The 26,817-nt window shown below is 43.7% G+C and overlaps 1 protein-coding gene across 1 annotated transcript; it reads left to right on the top strand.

Moving 5' to 3' along the window:
- The first annotated feature begins 333 nt into the window (after positions 1-333).
- Positions 334-14,949, top strand: LRRC74A (leucine rich repeat containing 74A). Its single transcript, XM_027637955.1, is given in 8 exon segments — positions 334-638; positions 1,264-1,368; positions 5,170-5,322; positions 11,508-11,616; positions 11,619-11,648; positions 12,801-12,910; positions 13,518-13,603; positions 14,874-14,949. Coding segments are annotated over 8 exon segments (852 nt in total). The 5' UTR covers positions 334-455.
- Positions 14,950-26,817: the final 11,868 nt, after the last annotated feature.

The raw sequence follows: 26,817 nt of genomic DNA, 5'->3' as shown, positions 1-26,817 counted from the left end.
AAATGACAGGTTTTTGTGGAGCCTCCAGCTGCACTGATATGTCTCACTGCAGCTGTGTCAACAACACCCAGTGGCCAAGATGAGGATGTTGGGATCCTTCCTACTGGTTGTAAGCCAAAATGTTCTGAGCTGCCCTACTTCTGCTGTCAATATCAGCTGCGTGCTTCAATTAAGATTAAAAAAAAAGATGAAAATGTTTTTGCCTGATGTCAAGAATTCTCAGTTACACCAAAAAAAGTTCAGTCACACTGCAGACTGGTGAAAAGCTGCAGCAAGTCACTGGATGCCAAATGGAGAAGCAAGGAGGACCCATTAATGCCTGGAGGTCTGGGATAAAGGGATGGGGAGAACAGGGGATAATAAACCCTAAAGAGTAAAACTGTACTGGTTTTGCATAGTGTTCCTTAATTTTATTAAGTTTCTTAATTTATTTAAAAGAGGAGGGACAACACTTAATGCACCACTCATCAGTATACTTTTTCTCTGTAGAACCTAGAAAGGCCTTTGCAGATGCATGCAGGCTGATGAAGGTGGTGCCTGTCTTACACTTGATTCAAAGCTTGGCCAAGCCTTTTATATATCTGAACCACCATGGTCTAGGACTCAAAGGTGTCAAAGTCACTGTTAGTGTTATGGTAGTGAGTAGCCAGTTACAGTGGAGCCACTGTTCTCAAAAACAGTAGGAATTTTAGGTCTCTCTCAGGCCTGGAAGTCATCACTGAGTACACAGTGTGGGAGAAAAAGTCCTGTATCTTCCCCATGGGAACTCTGAGCATCCCTAATATTTCTAATCCTCTGCACAGGAAATGTTCTGTGTGGCAACTGATGGCCTTTCATGGAGTAACCCCAAGAGCAACCGATGCTCTTCCATGGGTCACAAGTCCTCAGTTCTCCTAACCCATACAGGGCCACAGATAGGGGTAGAGGGACTGGTATCCCACTCTGGGTTCTGCATAGATATGTGCTACACCCAACAATGGACAGGCCCAAGATGCCTGAATTGAAGCTAGGACCTGAACCTGGGTCTCCAGACTGGCACAAAGCAACAGAAAGTCCTACCCTCCAAGAAAAGAGCTCTTTTATGTGCAATTGCCACAGCCATGGCTCTGTCACATGCCCTGATCACAGTCTTGCTCAAGACCTGAAATGCTTCCTAAGGTTTGGAGGAAATGCCCAGCATCTGTTGAACTAAGAAAACTATCCTCTTTGTTAACTTTGCAGTAATGTTTTTGCATGTCTCTGTTTATCTTTTTGTCCTCCCAGTCCAACACAACCATCACCCATTTAGAGTTAGAAGAAAAGTGCATTTTGGTAGGAGCCATATGCACAGCAGAGATGCTATGAGAGAATCCCTCCCTTCAAGAACTGGTACCCCATCTGACATAGTTTGTGAGTCAAAATTATTGCTCATCAAGTTCATCATCTGAATTTTAACCAAATAGCGGCTGTTCCCATGCAAAAACATTCACATTCTGAAAATCATGATATTTTGTGCTGTGCTACTTTTAAAAAGTACAAGCTTCTGAAAAGCAGAAGTGTGTATGTAATGGCAGTCTGGTGAGTCTGGAAGTGCTATCTTCATTAGCAGATATAACAATAATTACCATAACTAAGTCTTTCCACTTTATGCTTAGCCAACGGAAAAAAAATATTTTGGTCAGGAACTTTCGTTCTCCAATATGAAATGGGGAAACTTTTCTAAATAAAGAGAATAATGCAAGACTTTCAGATATTAACTGGTAGGAATGTTCCTTTGATCTGAAACTGAGGTATCATGGCTGGGCTTCACGAACAAAGATTTGGGAAGGGCACTACCCACGTTTGTTACAAGCGCATTGGTGGCTAAAAAGGCCAATACGAGATAGGCACATCCGGTTGCAAAAGGCACAGCAGAAAGACTCCTTAGGTGGTATATTCTGCAAGGCACGATTCTTTCTGCGTTGTCTTGTCTCCTCAAGGGTGATCCTGTGTGCTTTCTCAAAAGCATCAGCAGCGTTATAGATAGTGTGTCTCCAGGCCCCCCAGTTGGAGGCCAGAGTAGACCAGTTATGTTGATCAATGTGGCCAAGGCTGAGATGTTGTTTCAGGGAGTCCTTGTATCTTCTCTTCGGGGCTCCTCTCTTCCAGCAGCCGGTGCCAAGTTCACCATAAAGCAAGATCTTAGGGAGGCGGTGGTCCTTCATCCTTGAGACGTGCCCTGCCCAGCGCAACTGTGTTCTCAGCAACATGGCCTCAATACTTGTGACTGCTGCCTGTTCTAGAACAGATGTATTGGTCACATAATCTGACCAGTGGATGTTTAGGATTGTACGGAGACAGAGTTGATGGAAGCGTTCTAGGAGTCGCAGGTGGTGGCAGTAGATGACCCATGATTCGGATCCGTATAAGAGAGTAGACAGCACAATGGCTCTGTAAACACTGATCTTGGTACTTTTCTTCAGGTGTTTATTTTGCTAAACTCTTTTATGAAGCTTTCTGAAGGCACTATATGCCTTTGCTAACCTGTTGTCTATCTGTCCGTCAATCTTAACTGTCCGAGGAGATGAGGCTACCTAGGTAATTAAACTGCTGGACTGATTTGAGCTCTGATTTGCCAATGGTGATATGGGGATGATGGAAGACTTCCTGAGGTGCAGGTTGATAGAGAACTTCTGTCTTCTTTAAGCTGACTTCCAGCCCAAAGAGCTCAGCAGCGTCTGCAAAGCAGGATGTTAAACGCTGCAGAGCTGCTTCTGTGTGGGCGACAAGGGCAGCGTCATCAGCATAAAGCAGCTCCCGGACAAGGTGATTTAAGGTCTTAGTGTGGGCCTTCAGTCGCCTGAGGTTGAATAGACTTCCATCGATACGGTATCGAATGTAGATACCGTCCCGATCATCGAGGTCTGCCGTGGCCCTTTGGAGCATCATGCTGAAAAAGATTGTGAATAGGGTTGGTGCAAGAACGCAGCCTTGTTTCACACCATTCTTAATTAAAAAGGGCTCAGAAAGTGCATTGCCATATCTGACTAGTCCATGCTGATCCTTGTGGAGTGAGATGATCATTTTAGGGAACTTGGGGGGGACAACCTAAACGTTCCAAAATCTGCCATAGACCTTTTCTGCTCACAGTATCGAAAGCCTTGGTGAGGTCAACAAAGGTTACATAGAGACCTTTGTTCTGTTCCCTACATTTCTCTTGCAGTTATCTGAGAACAAATACCATGTCTGTGGTACTCCCGTTGGCTCTGAAACCACATTGGCTTTCAGGTAGAATTCCTTCTGCTATGGCGGGTATTAGTCTGTTCAAGAGTATTCTTGCCAGGATTTTGCCAGCAATGGAGAGCAGAGTAATACCATGGTAATTTGAGCAGTCTGATTTAGTACCTTTCTTCTTATACAAGGTGATGATGACTGCATCACAAAGGCCTGATGGTAGTTTGCCTAGTTCCCAACAGCGCACCACAAACTTGTGAAATTTAGCATGGAGTGCAAGGCCCTCATGTTTCCAGACTTTGGGTGGAATTCCATCAACTCCAGCTGCTTTGCCAGTTTTCACCTGCTGAATGGCCTTGAGGGTTTTTCCTAAAGTGGGGGTGGTATCCATTTCGTACTTCACCGGTTGTTGAAACTTAGATAATTACTGGAGCACCTCCCACATCTTAGGGTAATTCTACACTATGGAGCAAAGTAAAATAATGACTAACTTCTCTATTGGGTCTGGCTGAGACGGAGTTAGTTTTCCCCATTGCAGTCCTCATAGTGATCTGTATTGGTAGCTAGAAAGGTGTTGATAAACACAGCAGAGTTTTGGCTCTGCACTGTCTCTCCAACATCCCCCCTCACCATTAGGCTGAGGGTGGGCAAGATCTTGGAAGGGTACATAGCCAGGACAGCTGATCCAACCTGACCAAAGGGATATTCCATACCACATGGCATCTCCTCAGCACTAAAAGCTAAGAGAAAGGCACGGGAGGGAGAAGTGGGGACAGCAAGTGGCAGCACATTTATTATTACATTTGTCTTCCAGAGCAACCACTATGTGTATTGAAGCCTGACTTCACAGGAAGTGACTGGACATCACCTGCTGATGGGAAATAGACAATAAATCTTTTCCCTTGCTTCAGTGTATGGTCTTTTCTTTTACTTTATTAAACTGCCTTTATCTTGGCCTACAAGATAGTTTTTTTCTATGTTATTTTCTCCCTCCTGTCCTGCTTAGGAGGGGAGTGACAAAGTGTCTTGGTGAGCACCTGGTGTCCAGCTAAAGTCAACCCACCACAACTTCTTACAGCCAGATATGGACTGTGATGAACTGGAGATTCTACCTAAAAGCACAACTTTCTGCAGACCCCAACACAGCACCAAGGGATAGATCAGTGCATTGTTAACATACTTTTTTTACCCCAGGATACAACTTTGGAGAAGAGATTGCACCATACTTTGCTTAGGCATTAATGGCGAGTTACCTGAAATCCAAGGTCATTTGCACCCCTGGCTGTGTAACAGACCCTTCTCATCTTGAAGCTGCTACTCACTTGGCATGATTTCACTTGGCAATGCCCACATGATTTCCTGGCATAATTCCGCTAAGTGCCTCTCGCTTAGTTCAGAAATAAGAGAGGTCGGTAGGACACAGAGCTGGATGAACTGCACCAACATTTTTTCAAGACAGCTGCATGTGTCTGTCTGAGAAACAAATGTTCAGAACTCTGTAAGATAACCCAACTTCATAAAATTTTGCATTTCTTCAGTAAAAATAAGAGGATTGACTTCTCTGGTTAGTTTCTGTCTCAAAGCCTCTGCATTGTTTGGCAGCTTCAGCAGCTGCCCTGAAGCAAGGCCTTGCTCTGATATTAGAAAGGGCTCTTGGTAAAGGTACAATGGTGGGAGTGGAACAGGGACAGGAAAATTACAGGACGTGTACCAGGCCACACATGAGCTGTGTGAGAGAAGTTTGCACAACACAAAATTCCATTGCTTTTGCTGGTTTAGGAAGATAATCACTGTGATGTTATATGTCTGTTTTGGGACACGCAGTGCCACAATCTCTGTGCTGCTGATGTCCCATTCACTGAAGATTTCAGTGTTCTGATATTCCTCTTTTTCATCTTCATTTGGGGGCCTTGGTATGGCATCTGGTTGCAGCTGGCTTGAAGATCACATTGTCTCTGTATACTTGTCTCTCTGCAGGGCAATTACCAAGTGAAGGAGCTGAACCTTAGCCACAAGGAGTTCTCTGAGAAAGGAGGACTTCTCCTAGGATAGATGCTTGGAAACTTAATTTATTACTCCTGCAAAACCAGGATGTCATGGTTTAGGAACAGCACTCCAAACCACAAGCCGGTCCTCTCCCCCACTCCAGAGACAAAAGGCAGAGATGATGGGTTGAGATAAAAACAATTTACTGGAAACAGCAATGAGATAAGAAAATGAACAGTAACAACAACAATATTAATAACAAAACTATACCAAAAAAGTATGATTTACATGCAGAAAATGCTCACTGATCAACTCCAGGATAACAACCACCAGATCCTCCATAGCTAAGCTTTTCCCTGACTGCAAGCCACATCCACCTTCTCAGAAGCAAGATTTCCTTACTTCCGCCCCAGCAGTGAGGTGAGGTGTATAGAATAACAACCTGGACAAGAGATATGCCTCCAGGGTCTGACCCCTCACAGCTACTGTGGAAAAATTGATTCTGTCCTGGCCAAAAACCAGGACACAGGAGTACAGGCACTGGGGGACTTGATGGAACATGTATTTCCTTCTCTAACAAAAATGCCTCATGACCTGGTTCGTACTACAAAAGCCAGGGCACCCAGATTCAGAGCTTCCTGGATAGTCCACAGACTCACCCTCATCACCACAGGTGACTCTAGCAACAATGACTAATGTATGAGAACACACATGCAGGATGAGAAAACACAGTGACAGAGCGGTCTGTCAGAGAGAAAGGAGATGAAAACCAAGTCCCTCAGGGTGTATAAGGCAGAAAATTGCACTCTACTAAAATCTCATAGAATCAGAACTGTTGTTCATTGTAAGCTTCCGATTACAAAGTTCAGGAGCTATTTCAGTTTTTCTTAAGTAGCCCAAACCCTAACGGTTTTAGCCATTGCACAGTAAACAGCAAGAGAAACAGATTAGGAAGGAATAAAATTAAGATGCCTAATCTGTCTGTTCAGACAAAGTGACATCCAGACTGTGCTAGTAGCCCTTGAAAGGGAAAGCAAACAAAGCAGTATTTCAGTAATCTCAGGTGCTATTACTACACTGTAAAAGACTTGCATGAATATCTGAGGGTTCTTCTTTCCCCAGTATGTTCAACACACCTGCTACCATAAAGGCCACAAGCATGTGCTGTGAGCATCCAGTGTTCCTTGAGCATTGCAGTAACTTAATTAATGCTTTCCTTCTCCTGGTTCAGTATTTCTATTGATGTGTATCTCTTTCTAATAAAAGTCCATGTCTTTGAAATATGGATCAATTAAAACTAAAGTGGGGACAAGGCACTGTGCCCCTGCTTGAACAAGCTTGCAAGCAACACAGAGATTAGTACTGAAACTTATGACCTTCCTAGTCTAGAAAAATGCCTCTCCAAAATTCAAGGTTTTACAGCTCTTCTCTCCTTCCAGCCCACTTGAAGCAGGAGCAGCAGAGATTACTGCAGAATCAGTTTCTTTTCTGTTTTGTTTCTTGGAGGAATATTTTTAAGTCATCTAAATTCACCATCTGTCCCCATCCAACCTCCCATACATGGAAAATTTGGATGAGAAATTCTCTCTGAGAATGAGAAGCAAGTGTTGGCAGCAAGTCCTCTCCCTCACAGTGTCACAGTAGACACAAATGAATTCACACATACCCTGCTCTAAGTAGAACTTACACTGTGAGGTGTGCAATGCATGTGAATTGGCATTGGCACTGGCACATATACAGGTGGGCACAGTTACTATATGAAACTGAATTCTTCTCCTCTGCTAATCAAACATAAGCAGAGTGAGTCTTGATATTTTAGATGTGGCAAGGAGAATCCAGCCATTTTTCACAGTGAGAAAAACAGGCAGTGTCTATTAATATAAGAAGTCCTCCCTCTCTCTGTTTTCCTCCTTCACAATGTAAATAATTTGCTAAGAATTTATTCAAGCACAGGATAAACTGTCATTTCCACAACAGGGCAATGCCACAGCACTACCTAAAGTAGAGGAGTATTATCAAGTCCTGGAAAAAGAATGGCCAAAACTGCCTTTTAGGAGTCAAGAGATCAATAATCCTGGAAAGGGCAAAACTAAACAACTAGCCAAGATGGCTTCAGAGGTTAGGGTTGAGAGCTAACATGTCTTCTCAATCCAAGATCAGACTCTGGGAATTCAGCTCAGTAAAGTCAGCTTGCTTATGAGCTGCATCCTCAGCTATATCTAATATCACCATCCTGAGAGTCTGCAAATGGCTTGAGAGGAATCTTTAAACCTGTTAATGTAAGACTGTCTCTGGACACCCCTGTCCTTGTGGATCACTGCAATTCCATCAGTCATTTGCACTGCTGGTTTAGATTATGTAAGTAAACATGTCTGTCTGCCTTGCTCTTAACCTGGCTTGAGGTAAGGTCACTAGCTCACCAAGGTATTCCTCTCTCTCCATAGTCATACAGATTGTCTTAGGAGCTGATAGCACAAAGGACTTAAAGGAGGACATGTCTTCTGCTGGCCAACAGTAACAAAGAAAGTTTTCTTTATAATAGTGGGAATGGGGACTGCACATGAAGTCCAAGGTGGGGGAGAGATGATGTTCACACGCTAAGAGATGCACTTGGCAATGCCAACCCTGTAATGTCAGATAGCCAGACCTCGTAGGCCAGAGGGTGACAAGCAGCCTGAGCTCTGATCCTCTGCACTGCCAGCAGGAACCAACAGTATGGGAAATCTCCCGAGGCACACACCCCCATCCAGAGGGATCCTCCTAGAAAGCACACATTCAAATGCAGCCCATTGCCTCAGCCTCTCCCCATCACATGACTGAACACGATCCACATCACATCCTCCTGCATGACAGATGTAAGGGACCTGATATGTGGAATTTCACACAAAGAGATAGAGAAACTGAGAAGGTAACCCCACTTGGAAACTGAACTGCAGACTTTTGTGGAACAGAGACAAGAGGTGGTAAGACAACAGACAAACCCCTTGAAAGGGACCACAGTTTTTCTACAGCCCTGCTGAAGAATGGGAAGAAAAGGTGCCTACAGATTCACCACATTTCACTCCCATCCATTTTGTAATAGCAGAACAAGAACAAGGAGTGAATTCCCACTGGAGGATGAATTCTCTTCATCCCCAGAGCTGTCTTCCTCCAGAGTAGCCTAAGATGCTAGATACTGTGAAGCGCTTTGATACTCTGTCAGTCTGTGTGAGGAATAGAAGAAGATGGATGCTTCGAGGCACTGAAAGCAAAGCAGTTCTATTAAAAAAAAAAAAAAAGGAAAGAAAAAGGCAAGCACCAACAAAAAAACCCTAAAACAAATCAAATATTAAAAGGCTGGTGAGGAAGGAAAAAGAGATCAAAGAGGATAAATCTTAGTATGCTACTCTGTAGCAACACTGGAGTATAACACATGTTGTTGTAACCTCATGCGCTGTTTCTAAGAAATGCTCTTGAGTGAGGGCAGGGATTGCATTGCAGACGAACACAGGGGAAAGACCTGGCCACATATCAGTTCAGTCCTGGCACTTCCATCTATGCACTGATTCCTCATGGGAGCAGTTACAGAAGGTGTCAGGGGCCTCAGGGCCCTCCACCCACCTTTGGGAGCAGCATGATTAAAGGAAAGAGTATTTTCACAAAAATTACATTTGGGACATAAATAATATGTTCATGCTTGAAACAAGGTAAAAGTAAAGTTCACAGGCAGTTTTGGACACTTATGTAATGGGTTGTATCTAAGTTACATCTGCATGTGTTCTTTGTCCTGTGGTTAGTATATTAAAGAAAGAAACTAAAAATAAGCAGAATAACTAATATTCACCTATAGTCTTTCCTGAGAGTATTGAGTGCTTTCAACAGAGATCATCTGAAGAACAGGCGTTCCTCTAGGGTAAAGATTTTTTCCTGCATAAATTAAGATCAAAGAGAATTATTTTCCAAGTCTGCAAGGAGTCAGGCCTCATTCTGAAAAGGAAAACTAAAACAGGCTGTATGGGGGTAAAGGACTGCATTACAGTAGATGTGGTTCGTCTAGTTTTATTACGAATAACCTAAACAATTAAAAATTGGAAACAGTAATAAATTTTAGCTAAAATCTGATAAATTAAAAGGAATTATTAAAATGCATTTCTTTAAGAGGAAGCACTCAAGAAATCTCACTACGAATTTCTGCTTTTTAAGGTTAAAAACTTGTTCTCTTCACCTCACCATTGAAAAAGTCTAAATTACCTGGCGTTTCACAAGATAAATGGTCAATGGCATAAATTTACAATAGCATTTCAGTACCCCAATCAAATGGTTGTAGGCAAACATCTAATCTGTCTGCCAGACTTCATTCCACATGTGATGTAGGGAGTCTTGCATTTCAATTCAGAATAACTGTAAATATACAGGGCCAACAACCTTACATTGTCTTAAACCTTTGAGAAATTAGTAAAGGTTTTAATCTTTTACAGGAAACTTAAGGGAAAATATAAACAAAAGCCTCTTCTGCCCCTTTTCTCAGGGATAAATGCTTATCTTGACTTTTAAAGAATGAATAATTACTGTGTCTATAAGAGGTATATGGAATAAGGATCATATCTAGAAACCTTTCCATGGGTTTGACAGCACCAGCAATGGCAAAGCAATAGAAAGGTACATTTTAACAAGTTTATTCCTTCTGACAACATTTCTAAGCATGACTGTTCCCCACATTCTTTTCATAATCTATTCTTTATAGGGTTCCAACTTGCAGATACTGACAATCAAACATTTTCTAAAAGTTGTGAATCAAAGTAGCCAGCAAATGCTCGTCTTCCGCATCACAGTACAAAAGAAATTACTGTTGCTTTTCAGCTGTCCCTGTGTTGTTTTTCTGGACTGGACTGACTGTGTCAAACATGCAGAAACACCCAGGCTGGCTCCCTCCAGGTGCCACCCAATCCCAGCATGGTTTGTTAGGCCAGACACAGTGCTTTGGCTACGCTGTTTCTGAGGTGGCACTGGCAGTCCACCAGCTTTGTCATGGGCTCAAGCCAAGCTCGCAACCCTGGAGAGAGCTGGCAGCCAGCAGAGCCAGCTTGGGCTTTCCTGTGTTTCATTCCCAGGACTAGGTCACTCTCCTAGTGTGCATGGTGCAAGGATGTCTGAATGGCTTCTTCAGAGAGCCACTCTGCATCCATAAAACCATTGGTGCTGAATGAAAGGTAGTAAACCCAGCTGAACCCAGACTGGTTCAAGACTGTTATTGAGTAGTAACAGTCAAGAGCTGTTACTCTACACAGTAAATGGATCTTAAGAAAAACAGATTTTAAGTTTCTAAAAAGATGTAAGAATGCATTGGGAAACTTTGTAAATTAACTTTCGGAAAAAAATACAGTGCTTGATGCATGTGGAAACCTCCCACAATGACAGAAACAGAAGCTTTCATGAATTTCCCGAACTGACTTGAAATTTCCAACAAACAAGTATATAACTAACATAAGACATGAAACAATTCCCCTGTCATCATGGGCATGAACAAAATCATAGTCATGTGTTTAAAAGATCAATCAAGGCAAATACACATTTGTCATAACTTAGATTTAGAAGAATAATTTACAGTGACATCAATACTATTTGCATTGGTAGCTTACTTTCTAATATTCCAAACCCTTAAATTGGGACACTGTGGTGCTCCCCATTCAGCAAATGTTAAAACAGAAAACTTACAATGTGAGCTCTGAAATGCTGAGCTGTCACTACTGTTTGAAATTCTTAAGAAAAAACAAATATCAGGTCTTCTACTGCTCACCAGAGCTTCCTCTTATGGTTACACACTGAAACAGAGCTTTGCGAAAAGTTCTTTTCATCTCGAGACATCTGGACCCTCTCCAGATAGGATCATCTTTCTTGTCTGGGCTATAAAGCTATATTGCTGGAGATACTAATCCTTTAAGGTCTTGAGTGATTTGGTTTTCATTTTTGCAGAGCTCTATGGCACATTTAGGCCATTAACTGTTCAGCTTGCAGTCTGCATCTTAACAGAATGGAGAGAACTGTCTCAGAGATGAACATGAATTACTTGAATCACCAAAAATAAGAGATCTTCAGTGATGACCACCTCCCTTGCATTAAGCTAATTTCTGCATGAATTAGCAGATCTTTCTCTCTCAGACATGGAAAAAGAGAAAGATGAACACTTATTTAGGGTCAAACATCTATGGTATTCCTGAAAGTGAAGAGCAGAGATAGCAGAAGGCAGCATCTGTAGGAGAGAATGGTTAATGTATTTGTGAATACAAGAAAATCTTTGTTGTTCTCTGGGTGTCCATGCTGAGTGCACTTTCCTTGACCCTGTGTGCCAGACAGAGTTGGGGAATGAAACTTTCATCAAGTTGCAGGATTTGGTGTGTTGAATGTGTCCTGAACTAGATGTCATCTACAGTGAGGTTGAAGGCTGTATCATCAAGATCCCCAACAGTATCCAAATCCCATGGAAATTATTCACATGAGCTATTGAATTTGAGTCCTTACTGCCTGTACACAGTACACATGCCCCAGATAGTTTGAGGAATGGAGGCTGAAAGGCAAGCTTTCTTTCAAGTCAGAAATTCAGCCAAGTTCCTTCAGAAAAGTAAATTTACAAAGACAGTCACAGTGTTCACATATCTCAGTTGAGGCAGAAAAGTAAATACTTTGCTTTTCAGGAGAAGCTATTGCCTTGGGATCTGAGAGCACTGGGGGGGGAGGGGGTGAAAAAAGGAATAGATGTTTGCTTGCTGTGTAAAACACATTAATTGATTAATTAATGTCTATTCCTCATCATAAGCCCACCACAACAGCTGACTTTCATAGAACACTTCACTGACAGTTGTGCTTTAGCATCAAAATTAATGTGCTTCAGAAAAATAGGATATGGTATTACAAGCAAATACTGTCCTAAATAGACATTACGTAGCTTTTCAAGGTCTGCAATTTCCATGGATAGCAGCAGATGGTGCTGTCCTCCTTGCTGGAAGCCAACGCAAGCACTTGAGCATTGCTGAGCTAAATAACACCTTTGTACTACCAGCTTTACTGTGTTTCTTAACTGCTGTGCAGATTTTCAACTAATTGGATGAGGTCTTGCTGTAGATAAGGGTTGGGATGAACTTGAGCAAAAGCTTGGGCTGTTAGCTCACATCAAACAGTGCTGCTGTGCTTCACAGCTAGTGACAGTTGCACTATCATACTTTGCAGTTTTTAATAGCCATTATGGTATTCAGCGTGTCCCCATTCAAACAGAGGTGGAATTCAGAGAAGAGTAACTAAAGTGATTAGAGACCTGGGGGAGAGAACCGTCTCGATTAGACAGCCTAACCAAGCAGTGGCTACTGGGATGAAGACCAAATAACCATATGTAATTATCAGAAAAAAACAGGTTTACTACTGAGTCTCATTTCAAGGTAGCAGGAGAAGAAGGTATAACTGAGAAGAATGGGATTAACCTGAACAAAAGGACTTTGTTCTGGCAATATGGTGACTGTGTAAGGAGTAAAGAACTCATATCTCTCAGTGATGGGCTGAGTAAAGGCAGGGTGACAGATGGAAGAATAAGGGGAGAGCAGGTATCAGTGACTGTTTCATGGTTATGCTCATGTTTTATCTCTGCTTCTATTAGAAATATTTGAAAGAGCACAACCTACAACTCTGAGACTTTTTTAGGATTATTGATGACAATGGAAACATGAAGATTCCTGTGGCAGCCTTCTGGAAAGCCATGATACAGGTCTGCCTCTGAAAGCATGGCCAGAATCCTCTTCCGTCAGGGTACTGCTCTAGAACCCTTCTGCTGCAGCACAGCTGCCAGCCAGCCTTTCTGGTGACATTGTTCAGGCTAAAAGGCAAAATTCACTCATCACAGAGTTAAGCCTTGAAGGAGACCAACAGAAGTGTTGTGACACCCAATAAGTATTGCAGATGGCATCAGTGATAATGGACAGACATCCACTGTTTGTATGGGGTGTATAGGATATTGATAGATACTTATGTCTTACTACTATGCGAAAGTGGGGGAAAAAAGCATCTAAACCCTCACTTGCACAATGGAAAAGACAGTTCTCTTCCTGACAAAACCAGCATGGTGCTTGGGATCAGTAGCAACAGTCAGCCAGCCATGATGTTCTTTAAAAAAAAAAAAAAAAAAAAAAACAACACGCAAAAAGAAAAAAGAGCGAAATTGCCTCCTCACCACCATTCTGGATTTTTTGCATCCCTTCCACCATGCATCAGGCCCTCTGCTCACCTATTAAAAGATGGCCAGGCCCCAGATTGATATGGAGGATTTTTCTGCTTAAAATTACCCAGGTTTCCTAGCACTTCTCTTCTTCTCTTAGCAACAAATCATCCCACTGGATTGAGTCCAAATTGGGGAACTAGTGCACAATCTAGACCGGAATCAGACAGCAGTTGTGGATTATAGGTATGTGAACGACTCCATTTACTGTCCTGGTTTGTCTTTCTTATTTTAATTTGGCTCAACACTAAATAAATATAACCTTTTTCACCTTGGGATGTGAAGGGACATATGGTTTTGGCCATTCCATTACTTACCTAAGTAAAAGGTAGATGAAAAAACACCTTCTATGCTTAGAAGTTCTGTTGAATCAAACTAGAAGTTAGTCTTATTTTCCTATTTGATAAACTTGCTGTGAGGGTGCAGAGATCTCAGAGCTGAATGGCATTTTCATTCATTCTTGTTAGCCTGTGTGAGAAGCATCAGCTCAACATTGTCTTCCCCCTGAAGCCAGGGTAAGATTTGCAACAACAGCATATCTGTGCCTTCAGAACTTTTCCTCTATCTTCAGGGACTCTTGTGTTTTTTACTGCTCTCTGATCCCTCTTCTTAGGAGACCTAGTTTTCCCTGGAAACTTGCCTTCAAACTACAGAACTTTTCATTCTCTTGAAAGTGCCTCTTCTTAGTGCCTGTAGCAATCGTGTCCAAGTTCTGAGAGCCTGAGCATTCAGCAGCAAACTCCTCAGAGGCTGTCAGTCGCTGCAGGCTAAACTGCTTGTCATTGGACCCAAAATTCCCCCTAGATTTTCAGTCAATTGTGACATATGACTCATCAGCTGAAAGCCCTGTTAATCGTGCCCAAATATTCCCATCCTCAGCACATACTAATGGGTTTAAGTATATGCTGTAGTCTAGTTTTAAGGCTAGAAGCAATGGGTCAGTTTTGCTCTTAGTCTCCTAATGTTTTCAGAGACAAGCAAATTATTCTGTTGCATTTGGTCTTTATTCCTTTGCATATATCAGTGCCATACCAAAAGCACCCATGCTCAGGTGCTAGATGTGCCTTAGACCGGTTAATCTTCAATCAGAGGTTACATGGAGTTCCCAAGTACTTCAGGCACAACTTACACAACTGTGGCTAAGCAGTAAGCAGATGAAACTGTTGAAATCCAATGGCTGGCAAAGACTTCATCTGGTGCCATTAATGTGGCTGAGTTGATATATGGGAAAAAGCAGATATTGCTTATCTAGCTTCTTGATGCATTTTAGCACTGTAGTATGTGTGAAGTGGTAATATTCACCTTGCGGAAAAGAGTCAGATTTGTGACCTTTGCTGTCCTTACTGTTCCCACCTCAGGCTGTTTCTTCAAGATCCTCTCAGCAGCTTTAAGATACCTGACAGAGAAGGTTCACTTCACTAGATTAATACTGGTTTATCTCCTTCTTTTCCATCAGTCACATAGAAAAGCAGAAGCCAGCACAGAAGTTTGTGGAAGGGGAAATCAAGGAGGAAAAAAAGGAAAAGCCATAAAAATGAAGCAAGGAGGAAGGTCAGACAATGCAAGATTGTGTGAGAACCACTGAAAGAAAGCTCAGAGTAGCTCTGGCCTTGGGGAGGCCCAACACTGGAGAGTCTAGGTTATTGCATGTAGAAATAAAGTTAATGTTCCACTACACTGCAGGTCCCTATAGAGTCTGGTCCTTTTCTGTTAAAGAAAGACTGGTTCTTTGGACCTGGTCACCAAATCTATCTTGCTCTGTGTGCTGACAGTGATGAACTTACTTGCAAAGATGAAGGCAAAAAATGGGAAATGGGAAACTACAACACACACATATTGTCTCCTTTTGAGGTAATGCACACAGACGAAGACTGAAGCAAGGGCCCTGCAGTCATCTCCTACCAGCTTAGGACATCTGACACAGGGACCTTTGTAAGAGAAGAAAAAAAACTTCATGAGAAACTATAGCTCGTATTGCTTAAAAAGTTATGGGTGATAGAAATTTTATTTAATATCCCCATGGGAAAAAATATGCTAGAAAGATGGAAAACATAACAGATTTTTAAATGGCTTAGATAGTGATCTTTTTTTAAATCCACATTAAAAGATATATTTCAATAGCTCTTAAGAAGGAATTAAAGCCTTGCATATATTAATATTTATAAAAAAATACAATCTCTAAAATGTAAATATGTACAGGAAGTACATTTTGCCACATGAGCAACTGCCAACATAGAGTATAAACCAAGGACCTTGGAGAACTGGGGAACGTTGGCCATTTTGGGAAGATCAGCCTTCTGTGAAAAGGAAAAGAAGCTAGTTGCAACCTGGTAAGTCTCTGTTTCCCAGTGGAATTCCTATGTGGAAAAAAACCTTTGAAATATCTTGAAAATCTTTGGTAAGAGTTCACATGGCTCCAGTGCCTAATCAGAGGTCAAGATGACTGTTGACATGATGGTATTGGTATGTCTGCTCAGTAGTCACCTTCAGAAGGCTTCAGCTCATTACCCCAGGAAGTCTATGTCCCAGCTGTGTCCCCTCCCTCACCAGTGTAGCAGTACAAGAAGTAGAAAAGGCCTTGACTCTGAGCAAGTCCTGCTCAGCAATAACAAAAACATCTCAATATTATCAACCCTGTGTTCAGCACAAATCCAAAACACAGCCCCGTGCTAGCCACTGTAAAGAAAATTAACTCTACCCCAGCCCAAGCCAGCATAGAAGCGTACACCAAACCTGCAGGACCTTACTGCTGATCAGTGGGGCTCGGAGAGGGCAGGAGAGCGGCCGGTGCCCATTACTGTACAATTCGAGCTCACTCCCTGCTAAGAACACCCACTGACCCCGCGCTCAGCGGGAGCACAGTCCCGGGGCTCGGCGTCGCCGCCAGGTGTCAGCGCAGCCCCGGCGGTGCCGCGCCGGCCCTGCTCGCCCCGGGCCCCGCACACCGCGGCACGACGGCCTCCGCGGAGCCGCTCTGCGTGGGGTCAGCGAATGGCCTGGGTTGGAAGCCACCTTAAACATCATCATCTAGTTTCTGTCCAGTGCCTCATCACCCTCAGAGTAAAGAATTTTTTACTAATATCTAATCTAAACCTATTCTCTCGTGGTTTGAAACCCTTCCCTCCTTGTCCATGTCACTTATAAAAAGTCCCTCTCCAGCTTTCCTGTAGGCGCGCTTCAGGGTACTGGAAGGCCACAATTAAGTCATCCCGAAGCCTTCTCTTCTCCAGACTGAACAAACGCAATTCTCTCAGCCTTTCCTCATAGGAAAGGTGCTCCATCCCTCTAATCAACTTGATGGCTTCCTCTGGACTTGCGCCAACAGGTCTATGTCCTTCCTGTGCTGTGGACCCCAGAGCTGGATGCAGTTCTCCAGGTGGGGTCTCACAAGAGCTGCTCGTTCCATAACTACTTCATTGCTGCTTTCCTGTGAAGAACCACCAGAAGGGGCATAATTTTAACTGTTGTACAACATTCCTCCAGCATCCTGCTCCTGAGACTGGTAGATCCGTAAGCAGTGGCTGTGACATGTTTTATGCTGGACTCATATGTGGTTGAGGGACTGGAGATACCTGACAACTGGTACCTACAACTGTGTGTACCAACTCTGACGTGGCTTGTTGGTCCACATGTGCCATATGTACAGAGAGGTGTCACTGCTGCAGGACAGTACTCTTGGACCCACTGAACTTACTACACCTGATCCACAGACCTGAGTGTAGATACTCAGCATTTCTGGAGGGGGCTGTTGTTCAAAACACATAATCTTCTAGGATGTTCTTCAGTGGCTCCAAGTCTGTTGACACAGCATCCACCATTCCCTGGCTGTGCCAATGTAAAATACCTATGCCTTTCTCTCCCTTTCAGCCCCAAGAAATCGTTTTTGAGTCCCTTTTTTTTTAGCTTAGGAGTCATAAAATGAAATACCAACATATGCAGGCTCAGAATTAAGGCCAGGGAGCTGGGAACACCTAATGATTTTATATTTTGCACAAAAAAAAAAAAAGTAGGGTTTTTTTTTTCATGATCTGCAACTATTGTTACATAACAGAGAACAAGAATAACAGTATTCCAGATTTTCATTTAAAATGAGGCTCTTGGCTTATCAGCAGGCACATACTCTATGGTCAGTTAAGCTGGATCAGAGGTGAGAAGTTTCCAGACCGGAACAAGAAGGAACAGAGAACAATGGGATCTTGGGGTACCTGATGGCAGAGAGTAAAGATCCTGCTTCACTGTCCCTATGGCACTTTTGTTCTGCAGAAAAGGGTGCACTCTGGAGTAGAGGAGTAGCACATGTATATACTGTTCCATATCTTTGTCTTTTCTTCCCACAGTGTCTTGGGTTTGTGCTGCGTATGTTACACATGCATCTTTATCTCATGCAGAGTGCTGTTGTGTATTAGTCACGCATTATTGTTCAACTTTGGTTTGCACAGAATCAGATGTCCAACTAAACTAATTTGTCCAATTATCGCCCTTAAGTTTCTAGATTAGCTACAGCCATCAAAAATCTTCTGTAAGAAAACAACATAATCAAATAGAGATGGGAACTGGCCTGCGGCAGGTGTGGTTTTTATTTATTTGAGTGTCCACTTCAACTCCAGACTCTACAAAGATGTGGCAGCTAGGTGGTACCTTTACATCAGGAAAAACTTGCAGGGAGATTTGATGGTTTCTTTCAGCTAAAGAGTTGGAGCCCAAATTTCTATTCCAGGAAGACTTGATAAATAAAAATGATTTATTTTCTGAAAACAAAATCAAAAGATAATGGATCTCTGGGAAGGTACTAGATGCAACCTTCTGTCTTACTATGTGATCTGATGCAACTAAAATACTAGCAAAAAATTGAGAGTGTTAGTGAAAATTTTAGTTATATGCAAGCAGTGTGGTGGAGGGGTGTAGTTGCAGTTTGTATTGTGCAGAATCTCTCTGAGCATTCTCAGATCAATAAAGCTTTTTCAAGCTTGGGGGCAGCATTTGTCCCCTTGCTGAGAATTCAGGGATAAACTGTGGTAGACACCGAGCAGGGGCGGTCAGGAAGTGGAACATGAATTTCTCTGCTGATCCTGCACCTGTGAAATGGCGCAGAAGGAAATGGTTTGGGTAGCATAAATTAAGGCAGCTCTGAGACTCATCTAACATACCTCAGGAATTCAGCCTGCCAGCACAAAATTAAGACAGTGCAGAAAGCTGGCTAAACACTATCTCTGTATCTTTCTTAGCTCATGAGAGTGACACAGCCAAGTGACATTGTCAGAACTCTTCAATATTAGAAAGAAAACACTGTCTAAGTAATGTGTTTTGAAAACATAGCATGCACACCAGAGTATTTAATGTGTTAGCTAGTTTAGATGAACCTTTGGATCTTTTGCAAGGGAAATCATCTTATTGTAATGGATCCCATCCAGCAGAATGAGACACAGTTCAGACTAATTTCCTAGGCACCACCACAACATTTAGGACAACATATCATTGCATTATAAAGACATCACTAATCAGACTCTGTGGAAATCTCAGAGTAAGTATAAAGACTAATGTTAGATGCCAAACTATCTCAGCTTGTTCACATTGAAGATCTTTGATCTGTCTAGCTGAACTGACCTACAGGTTTTTGGCTTTATTTTCAAAGGAGAAATCTCACGGGCTGCTGAAGTGGGTACAGTGATACTAGTCTTCCTCTTTTAGATCAATAGTTCATTGTTCCAGTGGCCTCCCATCCATATAATGATATATCACAACGTGTCCAGTGTATATCAGTGGACATGCGCCTTATGCAAAGGGGCATCTGCAGCCATGAATGAAATAATGCATCATGAGACTGGGAGCATGCCATGTACAAGGTACTGGTCAGTGCAACGGGGATGCTTAAGTCTCTTACCTAAATCTGTCACAGTAATGTTAGAGAATCTGAAGAGATGATGGAGTGAAAATTTGCAAGGACAAAATTTAATTTTTTCATCATGAAGCAGCAGATTTGAGTCAATTGACTGGTGATAATGGTTTTTATAAGCCACTGGAAAAGGTCAAGATCATAATGGACACTTCAGTTCCTGAAGATTTATGTTATAGTTGTTCTTTTCTTCTTAAGTGGGTGTGTCCTTATCTATCAACAATACTGAAGCTCTTTCATAGTTTCTTAATCCAGAGAGCCCAGCCAAAGGATTGCATTCTGAATTTGGCCTACCAGAAAATGCAATCAATCCATAGTTTGTTCCTTGCCACTCTCTTTGTTGTAGGCTGCTGAGATGGCAGTCAGACACATGTCACAGACTGGACAGATTGTTCTGGTAGCCTTGTCTCTTCCAGACACTTCATGAAGACCTTAGTTACTCCACTGACTTGCTATTAGCTGTGCATCTCTCAAGGGACAAATACACCAGCTTTCACAGCCTCATGGGAAGGGGGTATCATATTACAGGAGGACGATAAAATAATGTCTTGCTGTGTAACTTTATTCTCTGGATCCTCCTTTCAGGAAACTGAGTATGTGCATTCCTTTATGGTCTGTTTGCATTTGGGGCTACAGGATAAAGTGGTCTTATGATGGAGAAGATCTCCAGGATATGATCATCCATAAGGGACTGAGGCCATATCTAATCACGCATGATCTTCCCCTGTAAGGCAAGATCAAGCCGCTTCAACTCCTCTTTGCCAGTTCTTTCTCCCCATCCCATCTTAAGGGAGCTGGAATGGGAGCCAGCTACACCGGGTCCGTGCGCTGAGGACTCAAGCAGGGCGGTTCGAGTCGGAGGGCGCTGTACAGCGCTGGGGTCACCGCGAGGGCACGGATGTACCCGTGCATGGCTCCTCTGTCTACACCTTAGCAGCAGCAGGAAACATGCTTCTCCACCCTAGAGCTGCACCTTTGCCTGCTTTTCCCTCCTTCCCACCGAGCAGAGGGCGCTCCGCCCTCAGAAGTGGGTCCTCGGCACATTCCTGGGATAAGCTAAACCACTGGAAGGAAAAAGTCTTGCGCACACCCAGGCACACATGCACACCCTAGGAGACAAAAAACCCGAGCTAAAAACAAACTTGGAGCTGGGAAGAGGGTGGTTGAAAGCCTTGGAAACCCAGGCAGGCAGCAGCCGGCGAGGCGGGCGGGGTGCGGGAGGCCCGGGCGGGGCGGGCTGGGCTGGGCTGGGCTGGCGCAGCGCCTGCGGCCCGCCAAGGGCACCCTGTACCCAGTCCCCGCATCGCCGAGCGGGATGCTCCCGCTCCCACTTCATTGTGCGGCGCAGTGGAAAAGCCACAATGCGACTCTCGGGGGGAGCAGGGGGTGGAGACAGACACAGGCGGAGTCAGGGCTCAAATTCTTGAACCTTTCACGTCCTTTCTGTAATTTGAAACATACTTGTTCCCATGCCAGAACCTTTTTTTTTTTTTTTTTTTGATTCCTTCCTTGAGGCTATGGAAATACGTTCAGAGAAAAAAAATGAGAGAGAGAGAAAGAAAGTAAAAAAAGGAAGGAAAAAAGCAAGCCCATTACTTATCAGAGGCTCCAAAACAAAACAGAGAAACGTGAGAGCACGGCCCTCCCAGGCACAAGTGCTCGCGGGCTCAGATTTCCCTTCGGAGGGGTCATGGCTGCTGCAGTCACGGGTTTGGAACGCAGCTGGTCCTGCCTGCAACAAGGCAAAAAAATCCTGGCTCTGCTGCAAATAGCACTTGCCTCCTTTCGCTTCTCAAGATCGTGGTGTTTTGAGCAAAGGAAGCCATTTGCAAAACGTCTGGGGGACTGGTTTGTGCCCTTACAGATCCCAGTCATCTTCCATGGGTCATTCCCCCCGCCACATTCCCAGCCCCTTCCACGCAGGGACATCTGCATGTCTCTCTCCTGTGCACAGCTAGTTACACATGTAAAAGCACTCCAGTTTATTTCCTTCCACAAGACTTCCAGGTAGACAGTCCCCATGATTAGTGTGGAGTGTACAAATTCAAGAGAGGAAAACTGGCTTATGTACTGTCTTAAAATTTCAAATGTCCCTAATCACCCAAAAAGCACAAAGCAGCATCAGCCGGGCCATCAAGCCCACTCCTTTCCCCCTGGGTAAACCACAGCAGGTGATTGTGCTGGTGCAGGGCTATTTTTGTTTGCTTTGGGTAAGGAAGTAACAATTACCAGTGACACTAAATGCCTCCTCGGGTCAGAAATTACTTGAAGCTCTTCAGTGGCATACAAGCAGTTGTAGTGCAGCTGCCCTGTCAGTGCTGGAGTAGGGCTGCTAAGCTGACAAAAAGAGCACCTACCCCTCTCCCATTCACTCAGAGACTCACACCCTGCTCTTTCAAGCCAGAAAAACAAGGACAAGGAGAGAAGCTTTCATGTTTCATTGCCATTATCATAGGTCATAACCGTGTTAATGTGTTATCATGCTACTTACGTGGATGTATATGGATGGGTGTGAACAACCCTTAAGAACAACCCTTAAGAAGGCATGAGGTTTTCCAGGAGAGAGTCAAGTGGGCACATGTACATCACCTGAAGAGTCACCTCTACTCATGGGGGAGAAGCTATCCAGAGGAAAGAGCAGTCCATGGGCACAGTCCTTACATGCTGTACTCCTCCCGTCACAGCACCTGCTTTGCACAGCTGGGGCAAGTTGGGGAACTTGGGGGAGTGTTTCTGTTAGCTCGGGTGTATAGCTAGAGAAGAAGGAAGTGCAGGACTGTCTGGAAAACAAAGATGGGGCAGATACATTTATTTATTTTATTGGAAGGGACAGTGTGACATTTCAAAGTTTCCCCATAGCCTTTCAGCCCATGTAGGACAGCAATTAGGTTACGCCCACTGGGGAATTCCTCTCCTTCACCCAACTCCTGACACTACAAGTCACCACACTGATACTTTGCAGATTGGCAGGAAACACGACAAAGCCCATGTGTGCTTAAACACTTCAGATCACACAGCAAATGCTGTTCCGGCTGTCTAAAACACTGCAGCATTTGGGCTCCCTCCCTCTGAGGAGATAAAGCATCCTGAAGCTTAACTGTGTTTATCCAGAAACCCTCAAGACAGTCTTTGTCTCTGAAGCTGGTCATTTGGAACTCACAGCTTCTTCTGAATATTGTCCTCAGATGGAAGCCATCCCATACAACTGCAGCATGGTGTCTTATCACATTTATATTACTTTGCAAATAAGCCTTAGCTACAAATGCTCTGCGGTTTTTTTCTTAGGCCTCATGGATACTAAAGGGTTATTAGTGCTCTATTCAGGCCCATGTTGGCATTCCCCACCCTTCTCTAGATTGACATGCAAGCCCAGTTGGAGCTGCTATTAAATATAAGACCAGACCTCAGTTAAATATGTATTAAGTAAGTGACTTCTAGGGTGTTACCAACTTTCTAGAGATACTGCATGTGACTCACTGAACTAGATGACAGACTGTGTAATAAGTTATTTCATCTGATCATATTTATCAGAGCAGGTTTGTCCTGCCTTTTTTACAGGGAGCACTGTCTCACAGATAACAAGGTGAAATGAAATCTGTTTTAATAGACATTGCTCTCTGCAGTTCATTTTTACTCTATTCCAGTCCCATATACTTGATTCGTGCCCTGGTAAGCTGAAATGAAACAGTTCAGTCCCCTGTGATTCAAAGATTTTTGGAGGAAGACACCTAAATTTCTTGGGGTCATTGTTTAATGGACAAACTCTGTAGACAGGACTCCCATCCTAAGCCAAATGGTGTGTTTAGAAAAGATGGAGAAAAATAATTTGTCATTTTTCCAGAAAATAAAACGTTCTGGAGCATGTTCTTCCTCCCTGGCTGCCTTCCTGTACTCATCACAAATCCTGGGCACCAGCTGCTGTGGACCTCTACCAGAGCTCCTGACCTAAACCAAATATCATGCCAAAGGTAAGTGGGCCAGAGACTTAGGCTGCAGCTTGTAACTGTTGTGGTGTTGCTACCTCTAAAGGCATAATTCGTCCTTTAAAAAGGTAGCTGAAAATTCTCCTTACATAGGGAAATCTCTGTCAGATGCTAGCTAAGAGAGGTATTCTACCCATCTGGCCACCTGCAGAGACAGGTGGCATTAAGGCCACAAACCAAGAGCTCCTTAGCTTCTCAATCTGGGGAACCTTCTTATCTTCAAGACTGAAGGCAAGTAAGAGAAGCTCTTACCTGTCTTTGCCCTTATATTAGATTCTAGTCTTAGGGAATGTGGCTGCAATAGGCATGCCAATAGCTCCAGGCAGAAAAAACCTTCTGTTTTATAAATATCAGCTTGCACCCAACTGCCTTTTACATAGTAGGCTGTTTATTCATTGCTGAAGTGGGTTTGAAAAACAGAATAGGACAGCAAGAAAATACAGCCCACAGAGGCAGCAAAGAAGAAAGGACTAACATGACCTCAAAGAAGAGAGCTGAGACTCTCTCTGCGGACAGAACTTTGCAGGGGCTGACAGGAGACAAGTTATAATGGGCTGGCTGGAGTCACAGTGGTGCTGGGAGATGGGAGGGTGCAAACTTGGAAACATGCTCTCCAGTGACTTCAATCTCTGTGCAAAGGAGTATGTGCTGCTTCATGAGGGGTTAATGCAGGGGTTAATGCTTCAGTAGACTTTTCTTCTCTGCTAACCTCTAGGAATTAGTTCCTTTAGAAGAGATAAGAGCATGTAGGCAGACTTGAAGAATTCTGAACTCAGCGTGACTTCTAACCGCTTGTCCAGATGCAGGCTGGAACTCCATTCCAGGCTCTGGGAAGTCCAAAGGACATTTTAGCTACACAGGAGGGATCCTCCCACATCCCTGCACAACACAGAAACAAGGTAGTCTCCAGGTGACAGTAAGGTTCAGGATTGCAGGGATTCCTGAACATCACTTTCCCATTTAACACTGATTTGCAATGAAGCATTTTGCCTCATAACTCTGTTTCTCCCTCTGATTTTATCTTCCCTTTTAGAAAATGGTGCAAATAAAGCTGAGCTGCCTCATAACTTGTGGATGTCTGTACTATACTAAACAGCCCTCCAAGGAGTGGAGTAAAAAAAGGTAAAGAACTGATATGAATCTTTGCAAGGACCTCTGCCAGACCAGGCCAGAAAAGAGTCCTGCTCCAGATCCACAGTCCTGCTCCAGATCCACAGCCTGCTCCAGTCGGCTGTGACTTTTGTTAATGCCTGTCCTGGGGCTACAAGTAAGCAAGACCAACAGTTCAGTTTGCTTTGACAGGACTGAGCCCTGGTTGAAAACACTAGGAAACCTCCTGAGTCAGCAGCTCACTTGCTCCTACTCTTGGAATAGCTGAGATTCCCGGACACAGTAACTTGACTCTACTCCTGGCTCAGGGCAGCCACTAGCTGAAAGGCAAAATAAAATCCCCTCCTGGCCCATTAACGAGGCCTATTCTGGGTTCAGGAGAAACCAGTCTGACTGATGAACTCCCCTGGCTCAGGGGCTCTGGCTGGGGCTGGGAGAGTTATTCTTTCCTTATTCAGCAGACAGGAGGATGTTAATGGAGAGCATATGGGAGGGGAGGGAGTACTGTGGATATTGCTGGAGGACAGCCAGACTGAATCAAAACCCCAAGAAGCCTATTCTCCATCCGAGCAATGCTAATACAGGCTGTGGAGAGACGAGAAGTCCAGCTGTGATACGGAGGGGCTGGGAAAAAAAGCCCTCTGCCTTCCCCAGCTTTTTTACTCCCACTCCTAATAGGACAATGGGGCAGTATTGTCACATAGTCCTGTAGGCATGGTATTCACAGTGGAAGCCTTTCTGTGGAAGATCATGTCTCAGCCAGGCACCCTGTACAGAGGGTCGTGCTATAGACTTCAGGGAAGCAGGAACTGCCTCTGCGCTTGCAAAGTACCATCTAATTTATGGTGCTATAGAAATGATGAAGTACAACAGTCCTACAGTCTGGAGATGGAAAAGCCCTGTTAACTCCTCCAGCCCACTCTCAGAGCTGATAAAGTACTGTTGCCTCTCACACATTTCCTGTGTCTGTCTGGACATGTTTTGAACAAGCAAGCAACTGAGGTTCATGTATTTTTCACTTCTTAATTCTACTTTAAAAATAAACCCCAGTGTGATTAACATAGCGTGGATTACCTGGCCGCTTGGATATGTCAAGCAGGATGGAACAGGGTGCATCAAAGGCAGCCCACATCTGCCTTACCTTAAAGATAAAATGGAGGACTGGCTAGTGAAGACTTGATCACAGCTTTAACTAAGAAACTTCCCATTAAGTAGGAGGGCAGCTAGAACCAGCTCTGGTAAAAATTAGGTGTGTCCTTTTTGGCTCCTGACAATCTTAATGTAGCCCTGACTAAGGCAGATTTTGGGCATCCACGATGCTTGGCCTTGCATCATTCACCAGAGCTTAATTAACTGAGGAGCCTGGCTTGTTTAGCCTAGCAAAGGGGTATATAATTGCAATCTATAAATAAATACTTCAGGGGGTGAACACATGGGGAGGAGGAAAAAGCTATTTAAAGATAAAGGACAATGCTGGCACAAGAACAAATGAGTATAAACTAGCCATGCATACATTTAGGCTAGGGTTTGTCAGGTTTCTAATGATGAACACATTGATGCTCTGTGAAGGCCTATCAATGGGTTTAGTGAGGCCAAAAGTCAAGCTGGCTTTAAGAGGCTGCTGGACACAGTTACTTAGCTGATTGTATGAAATGGATGGCTATGCAAGGCAAGGAGCTGGACTTGGGAAGCCCAGAAGTAGAGTCCTGAGGTTCTGTGGGCTGCAGAAAGTGGCAGTAAGCCACAGGGCCCAGTAGGAGCAAAGTGGGAAAAAAAAATAGAAGACTAATAAAACCTGAGTTATTTAAACTGCACCTTCACTGTTTATCACAGTCTTCCAGTACCTGAGGGGGGCCTCTAAGAAGAATGACGAAGGACTTAAGGCATGTAGTGACAGGACAAGGGGCAGCAGTTTTAAAGTGAAAGACGGTAGGTTTGATTTGCAATAAGGAAAAAACTTTTTACAGTAAGAGTAGTGAGGTGCTGGCACAGGTTGATCAGAAAATCTGTGGATGCCCTATCCCTGGAAGTGTCCAAGACCAGGTTGGATGGGGCTTGGAGCAACCTGGTCTAGTGGAACTAGCCACTTCCCATGGCTGGGGGGTTGGAACTAGATGATCTTTAAGGTCCCTTCCAACCCAAACCATTCTGATTTTATGATGCATAGCAGGCAGATTGTCAATCCAGGTAAAGGTAAAACCTGAAACTAGCCCCTCTCCAATGGACTAGGCTGGCTGGCTTGTTTTAGAGAGGTCTGTGGGGGCAGGAGGAGATTATCAACAACAAGCAGTAAAAAGAGTCTGTGATTAGTTTGTGTGAAAACCTAGGCAAAAGAAAAAAAAAAAGAAAAGAAATAACGATTGGTTTTCCTGTAAGCAGGTTGAGGTTTGGAAGCCCCTAATTTTTGTTTTGCC

The sequence above is a fragment of the Corapipo altera genome, unplaced genomic scaffold (genome assembly GCF_003945725.1).
Source record: "Corapipo altera isolate COAL_440 unplaced genomic scaffold, ASM394572v1 23, whole genome shotgun sequence".
Taxonomy (NCBI): Eukaryota; Metazoa; Chordata; class Aves; order Passeriformes; family Pipridae; genus Corapipo; species Corapipo altera.
This window is presented reverse-complemented; position numbering and strand designations above follow the sequence as displayed.